The sequence below is a fragment of the Denticeps clupeoides genome, chromosome 9 (genome assembly GCF_900700375.1).
Source record: "Denticeps clupeoides chromosome 9, fDenClu1.1, whole genome shotgun sequence".
NCBI lineage: Eukaryota > Metazoa > Chordata > Actinopteri > Clupeiformes > Denticipitidae > Denticeps > Denticeps clupeoides.
Window position 1 is genome coordinate 863,887 of NC_041715.1, and position 7,780 is coordinate 871,666.

Sequence of the window (7,780 nt, forward strand, 5' to 3'; positions counted from 1 at the left end):
CTCAGTGGCACCTTGGCGGCCCGGGATTCGAACCGGCAACCTTCTTGTTACGGTTCGAATTAAGCTTCCTTAAGCCAGCCGGCTATGCTCATCCTCACATCCGGAAATAATTACAGCATCGGTTGGACAGTGGTGTGCCGGTGTGTCAAACGTCTCCTTTCATATTACGCTGATGTTGTGAAGATGCTCAGTGATGAAGGCCGGTGTCGGATGTCCCAGCCAATAAGACCAGGCCAGATCACTTCTTCCTCTCTGACTGTGTTTTTTTCCTGGTACAAGTCACCAGGCCACCGTGAATGATTAAATGCAGATTCCTGCCAGCGGTCTGGACTGCAGTTGTTGTAATAATAAAAATGAACTTCTAATCAGAATCAGAATCATTTCCCCGAATCATCTCCTGGTCTCCACAGTGTGTGGTTTTAAATTAAATGGCAGAAACCATTCAATATAAATTTTAATTTATGATTTTTTCACAACATGTAAATTGAAAGATTTTTCTTCCTTGGCAAATGAAATAATTTTTTACTTTGATGATCCGCAGTAGGATCGCACTCATAAATGAATAATTCTAATTTCAGCATTGTGGCAACGTGCAAAATTAAAATAGCATCCATCACGTCTGCAGATAAATTACAGATGAATAAGATGTGCACAGTATCATGGGAAAGCATTTTATTTCAGACTGTCCACTGTTGGGTTGAGTTTCCATCAAACATAATTACATTTCACACTATAATAAAAATGCATATTTATAAAGACATGTTTCTACAAATTCTTGCTAAATACCTTTCAACCAGCAAATAATTCATATTTTCACGAGTCAAATGTATTTTTATTAAGAGCAGAAAAGTACATATTTAACATATTTTTACTTTGAAGTTGATTACTATTTTGTCGACTAGATTTGCTCTAAATATTTAGAAATCCTGGGATTTCTTCAGTCTTGAAATTGCTTTATAAATCATAATAGTCTCAGTTTACAGAGTGCTCATGTCATGCTAATGATATTTTATAGATATTTACCATTTTAATAAACTTTACATTCATTTGAGGCAGGATTCAAGACAAAATGCAGCCTAAAAGAAATGCATGTGTGTCTTTATTAAGGATGTCATGTTGATGTCATCTTTTTATTAGAGCTGTCATCCAGAGTCATTACACAACCGAAAGCAGAGAGCAGCACGTACTCGTGTTTCAAGGGAACGCCTACATTAAACATTGCAATAAATACAAACGTAGCTATGTACAAAAGTTAATTTATTTCGGAATATTTACATCTGCTCAGGCGCAGTTTACACTCCTAAAATCCTTCTCATCGGGTCCGCGCATCACGCAGAATAAAAGCGGCCTATGTACAGCGTTACTGGAGATGTGGGCGCAACAGAAGCCCTTGTTCCCAGAGGCAAACGTAAAGCGATTCGTATGGAAACTGGTCTTCTTGCATTGGATTTGATTATTTGTGCCTGACAGAATGGTTCCTTCGTAGGTGCCAGTTTAGTAACCGGTGGCTCGGTGCAGTATAAGGTGAGCGAGTGTGAATGGTAAAATAGTGTATTATGACGTGTGTGTGGCAATCATTCCCTGTTTTAATATTCTTATCATTCTTTTTTTTGCAATATTGTTCACACTCTCATACTGATCACCTCTCACCTTCTCAATAAAACCCTCTTCTTCTGATGTAGATTAATGTTGGTAATTTAGGAATTTCGTCTCACAGTGGTTTGGTCAGTGGTGATGATGGATGGACATTGTGGGTAATGCCACGCCCCTGCTGTCCAGGAGTGGGCGGGGTCATGTGTGCGGAGTGGCGTTGGCAGCAGTGAGCTGTTTTTAGACCCACGAGGGAACGTCCCCGTCGTCCGCGGGCGCTGCTGTCCTCTCGCTGAACCTTCCCAGCCTGCATCAGCGTGTCGGCGGAGTGCTGACGTCCCCCAGTCCCACAGGAGCGTCATCAGCAGGAACAGCGAGGTTCAGAGTGAGGACAGTGCGCACTCACGCTCGCTCACACATACTCGCCATCCCTCTCTCCAGTGTGTGTGTGTGTGTGTGTGTGTGTACTAAATTCTTCTGGCCTTTGGGCAATAAGTACAAATGAGCAGAGCTGCTTTGCAGCTTCGTGTTGGGATTGTTAGAAGCTTCGAAATGTCTCTGTGGAGCTGGAGAAATCCCACGATGTCGCCCAGCTGGGTTAAAGAGAAGAAATGAAAATGTTTCGTAACGATGGGGAACGGGTGTGTGTGTGTGCACATACGTGCATGCGTGTGTGTGTGTGTGTGTTCAGTCGCTCTGCTCCTGGGTTCTGCGCTGGCTCTGGTGCCAGAGGGCTGTGGGGAGGTTCTGGCAGCCCATGTACTCTCGCCTCATCTCAGCCTCCGTCAGCGCGGGGGTGGAGTTACACGGCGCCCCGGCCAGGGTGACGTTCAGCTGACCTGCCGCCGTGTCCCTCAGGTGAGGCATGACGGCGTTCTGAAACGAGACGAGACCGTCACAGAAGATCTTCTTCAGGGGACAAATGAAGGGCTTGTGGGGCTGTACCTTGCTGAGATGGTCTATGAGACACTGTGTGGGCAGCAGCGATGCCCACGACTCGGCCACGGCCACCCAGGGCAGGGCGCTGAGGAGCAGCACGTTGGGGTGCTTCGCCGAGCCCCTCAGCCTCTTACTCAGCGCGCCGCTGTAGCTCTGCTCCACGAACAGCAGCACCCGCCGCGCCCGGCAGCCGGCCAGGTCGGACAGCAGCTCGCCCACGGAGTAGCGCTCCTTCAGTTCGGCCTGCGAACAGAGGATCATGGACCTTCTCATCTCCAGCTGATGTTCAATATAAAATGAAACCATGAGAGGCTACAGTTGAAGGGCCTTGTTAGACATGATGGAAACATTTCCTCAGGTTTTATTGCCGTAGCATTGTGATGAAATAATCCAGTGTACATCGCAATCTTTACTGTAGTGGTCGATGATCTTCATGTGCAGAGCCTGGTCCCATGAATTGCTTATCAAAGAAATAAAATCTATCAAATGTATAAAATGCCTCACACCTGGCAACGGATATCAGAACAGTTTCTTCTCCAGAGCATCTAGTGTACAAACCGATCTCAAAACGGCCCAAACCATTTATTTTACCCCCAAGGGCAGAATTGAAAACTGCCCAATCTGGCAACACAGCCTCAAACTTTTCTCAAAATTTAAGTCAATCAGCAATGATATAACATAGTAGCTAATTTGTACAATTGCATCATGATTTCTTCATTGCAAATGTTTGCTTAATTAGTTAACTTTTTTAATCCATTTGACGACCCTACTTGTGGCAGACATTACCTGCTGGTTACCAGCGGGTTGATTATGGTACGTGACAGACAGCATACGTGAGAGAACGAATGAAAAAGAATTAAAATGGGATTTGAGTTGCAGTGAGAGAGAGTGACTTTGATTCAACACCGTCAAACGACATTATCAGACGTGCTAATTCTTCATTAATGAATCATATCCTGACGTTGTGCCCTGCAACAGCCATCAAGGGTAAAATTCTTCAAACGTCTTTAATGCATGTTCATTTTTGATTATTACATTTACATTTAAGGCATATGGCAGACGTCCTTATCCAGAGCGACTTACTTATTTGGCCTCAGGGGACTTAAAATGTCACCATCTATCCAATCTGGACTTTGAGGTGGACACCTTGACAGGTTCCCCTCCCTGCTCTTCACAACCAGGAGGTCATATAGAAGCAGCAGTTGAGGAGACGCAGGCAAACAATGAAGGTTTGCCAGATGGCGGCAGCATAAGCCTTCCGAAAGACGATATTTCACACGAGCCCCCTGCCCCGTCTAGCCGCTCTCCTGATCTTGTGTGGTCCGTCCGCTCCTTTGTCCCTATGTGGCTATCTGGGGATCGGGTTGTCCTCGGAGTCCCCATTGTTACCTCGGCCTGGCCCGCGGCATATGGCCGAGGATTACGGACCACCTTTACGGCGAGGAAGGTGGGATTTGGCAGAGCCGGGGATGAGTTCGTCAGACATTAAAAGGGTTCTAATTAAAGGTGAAAGCTTTCAGGAATGAGTGGCCTTAGTCCCACATGAAAAGGGGGTTTAAGGGGACAGAATGGACCCGTGGTCAGGTGGTCCATATGCCGGATTAAGGTGTCTGAGGTCCATTTTTTTTTACTGATCTTCACACAACAGGAAGACCAGTAATAAACCGTCGGCCTCAGATCCACCGTAATCGTATTACGAACAACAGAGGGAGACGAGAAGCATTCCTGCTCCAGTCAATAGGGGGGTGTAAACCGCCTTTTACCGCCTCCCCACTTCGAAGCGGCACGCGCCGGACTCATTAACCGGGAGATAAGAGCGCCGTTTGGACATTCCTCACTAATGGCTGGCGAGTTCCGGCTTGCGCTTCCTGTGGCCGCGGCGCCATTCCTGCCACGCGCTTGCCGTTAATTGCATCGTGCCACGTACGGTGCGTTTAGTCACGTGTTACGTCTTGTCCTCACCAGATTTAGGATTTAGTTGCAGTGTAAATTATTTATTTGAGGATTTACGTGATCTCACTCAGGGGCCAGTGCTGGCCTACCGGTTACGGAAGTGGCCCCGTAATCAGAAGGTTGCTGGTTCGAATCCCGATCCGCCAAGGTGCCACTGAGCAAAGTACCGTCCCCACACACTGGTCCCCGGGCGCCTGTCAAGGGTGGTAGTAGCCTAGTGGGTAACACACTCGCCTATGAACCAGAAGACCCAGGTTCAACCTCCACTTACTACCATTGTGTCCCTGAGCAAGACACTTAACCATGAGTGTCTCCAGGGGGGACTGTCCCCTGTAACTACTGATTGTAAGTCCCTCTGGATAAGGGCGTCTGGTACATGCTGTAAATTTAAAATACTGTAAATGTAAGGTGCTCAAGATACTGGAGTCATGTGCCATGATCACCAGGATGAAGGCCATGGGGCCAGTGGGGGCCTAAGGAAGCGGCCCCGTAATCAGAAGCCAAGGTGGCACCGAGGTCCCCTTGACGAAGGTCCCGTCCCCACACGCTGCTCCCCGGGCGCCTGTCATGGTGCCCACTGCTCACCAAGGGTGACGGTTAAATACAGAGGACACGTTTCACCGTGTCTGGCTTGATCAGAATGGACTCACCACGCCGTTGCCGTTCCTGTCCCACAGCAGCATGGTGCCGTCGTTGCGCGTGGGGCTGTTGAGGTAGAGCACCAGCGAGTCGGCGCAGTGCTGCTTGCGGCAAATGTAGGAGACGTGGTTCCTGATGGACTCCTTCTCTGTGGCGGGGTACACGCCCTCAGTCTCCTTCGCTGAAACCAGAGAATCGTCTGTTGGGTAATACGCTCTGTTTGGGGGGGGGGGGGGGTCATGCTTTTCTTGCCGCAGGGAGTAGGTTCATACGGAGGATATATGACGTGCAGTGTGTCATTGTCACAGACAAACGCTAAGGACGCCATCCATCCAGGGGGCGCCACGAACGGAGGAAGAAGGACGTTTGTATGAAAAGAACAATCCCACTTGAATGTACCTAATAATTATTATCACCATTAAGTCGTGGTGATAATAATTATGATGAAATCTCTCCAATAATCGCTGTAAATGTTGACTTGGTCTGCTCACCTGCCACCTGCCCGTTCCCGGCGAAGAAGGTTTTGATGTGGTCCTTGTGGAAGCCATTGTTCCTCAGCATCTTGTAAAAAAGCTGCAGGTTCTGCACATGACGCTGGAATGTGATCTGCTGCTGCCAGCCACCTGCACCCAACAACAGTCAGATGGAGAGAGAGTTGCATCTTGGGTAATAATGTCTTATTTGTGAGCGTTGCATGTTTAAATGTGACCACGCCCACCTGACAGCAGGACGGCGTGGTCACACGTCTGGTAGAGCCGGCAGGACAGGTGCGTGGCCAGCGGCTGCTGGTGGCAGCGGCGCGTGTTCTTGTTGAGCTCACAGCTGGACATGGGGACGCTGGGACTGGCGAGAGGCAGAGGCAGCGGGCAGCGGGCGAAGTCAGGATGGTCTGTTGGAGGGGCGGGGTTTCAGAGTAGTTAATAATCCACACATGGCCACGCAGTCAGGATTTTATAAATAATTTATTCTGGTCATTTACATGGTTCCATTTCCTGTATTAACCCTTCAGAATGCTTGAATTAAAGCGCCTGATAAACGGCATGTTGGTGTTGGTAGTGGGCGTGGTCACGTTCACTAGGAATTAAAGCGCCTGATAACCTGCATGTTGGTGTTGGTAGTGGGTGTGGTCAAGTTCACTAGGAATTAAAGCGCCTGATAACCTGCATGTTGGTGTCGGAAGTGGGCGTGGTCACATTCACTAGGAATTAAAGCGCCTGATAACCTGCATGTTGGTGTTGGTAGTGGGCGTGGTCACGTTCACTAGGAATTAAAGTGCCTGAAAACCTGCATGTTGGTGTTGGTAGTGGGCGTGGTCACGTTCACTAGGAATTAAAGCGCCTGATAACCTGCATGTTGGTGTTGGTAGTGGGCGTGGTCACGTTCACTAGGAATTAAAGCACCTGATAACCTGCATGTTGGTGTTGGTAGTGGGCGTGGTCACATTCACTAGGAATTAAAGCGCCTGATAACCTGCATGTTGGTGTTGGTAGTGGGCGTGGTCACGTTCACTAGGAATTAAAGTGCCTGAAAACCTGCATGTTGGTGTTGGTAGTGGGCGTGGTCACGTTCACTAGGAATTAAAGCGCCTGATAACCTGCATGTTGGTGTTGGTAGTGGGCGTGGTCACGTTCACTAGGAATTAAAGCACCTGATAACCTGCATGTTGGTGTTGGTAGTGGGTGTGGTCACGTTCACTAGGAATTAAAGCGCCCGATAACCTGCATGTTGGTGTCGGTAGTGGGCGTGGTCAAGTTCACTAGGAATTAAAGTGCCTGAAAACCTGCATGTTGGTGTTGGTAGTGGGCGTGGTCACGTTCACTAGGAATTAAAGCACCTGATAACCTGCATGTTGGTGTTGGTAGTGGGCGTGGTCACGTTCACTAGGAATTAAAGCGCCCGATAACCTGCATGTTGGTGTCGGTAGTGGGCGTGGTCAAGTTCACTAGGAATTAAAGTGCCTGAAAACCTGCATGTTGGTGTTGGTAGTGGGCGTGGTCACGTTCACTAGGAATTAAAGCGCCTGATAACCTGCATGTTGGTGTTGGTAGTGGGCGTGGTCACGTTCACTAGGAATTAGTGAACGTGCATACAGGCTCCTCCCCTTTTTAAACTTTTTTTTTGAATTCCTGGGTATCAGAAATAATTACAAAACTAAAAGTTTCAGGTTAGCAGGTACTTCACTAATTTCTGAATAAATACGGCCCTACATGCCGAGACAAATAATCAAAAGCAGGAAGTTGTGAAATAAAATCGGTCGATTTATTAATTGTAGCATCGTGATTAGATGCGTGCAGCTGAGTGAATGAATGAAAGACTCACCAACACAGCGCAGGCGCTGCGTGCGGTTGCCATCGCGCACCCCCACCACCAGTGGAAGGAAGTGGGTCTCACACAGCCCCCCACCGCGCTCCGCCCTCCCCGAACGGCGCACCCGCGCATGGTCACTGCGGCCACGCCGCCGCTTCAGCTGGTTCACGCAGCGCGTCTTCATCGCCAGGGTCAAACACTCCTCACCTGCGGACATGTTACAGTATTTACCAGACGTCCCCCGGAGACACGCTCAGGGACACTTTAACCAGACGGCCAATCAGATCCCACCACACCAGTCTCAGGCCCTTGTCAGTCTTGATGAAGGGATGCTGGGTATTACAACACCGGG

General features: G+C 48.6%; 1 protein-coding gene across 1 annotated transcript in view; it reads right to left on the bottom strand.

Moving 5' to 3' along the window:
• Positions 1-1,240: 1,240 nt before the first annotated feature.
• Positions 1,241-7,780, bottom strand: part of LOC114797141 (uncharacterized) — an 8,256-nt gene continuing 1,716 nt past the window's right edge. The window contains exons 2-7 of the mRNA XM_028991815.1: positions 7,441-7,635; positions 5,840-6,010; positions 5,613-5,744; positions 5,133-5,302; positions 2,536-2,772; positions 1,241-2,466 (exon numbers count right to left, since the gene is read on the bottom strand). Coding sequence (XP_028847648.1) covers positions 2,278-2,466; positions 2,536-2,772; positions 5,133-5,302; positions 5,613-5,744; positions 5,840-6,010; positions 7,441-7,635 — 1,094 coding nt within the window. The 3' untranslated portion in view covers positions 1,241-2,277. The remainder of the gene's footprint in view (positions 2,467-2,535; positions 2,773-5,132; positions 5,303-5,612; positions 5,745-5,839; positions 6,011-7,440; positions 7,636-7,780) is intronic.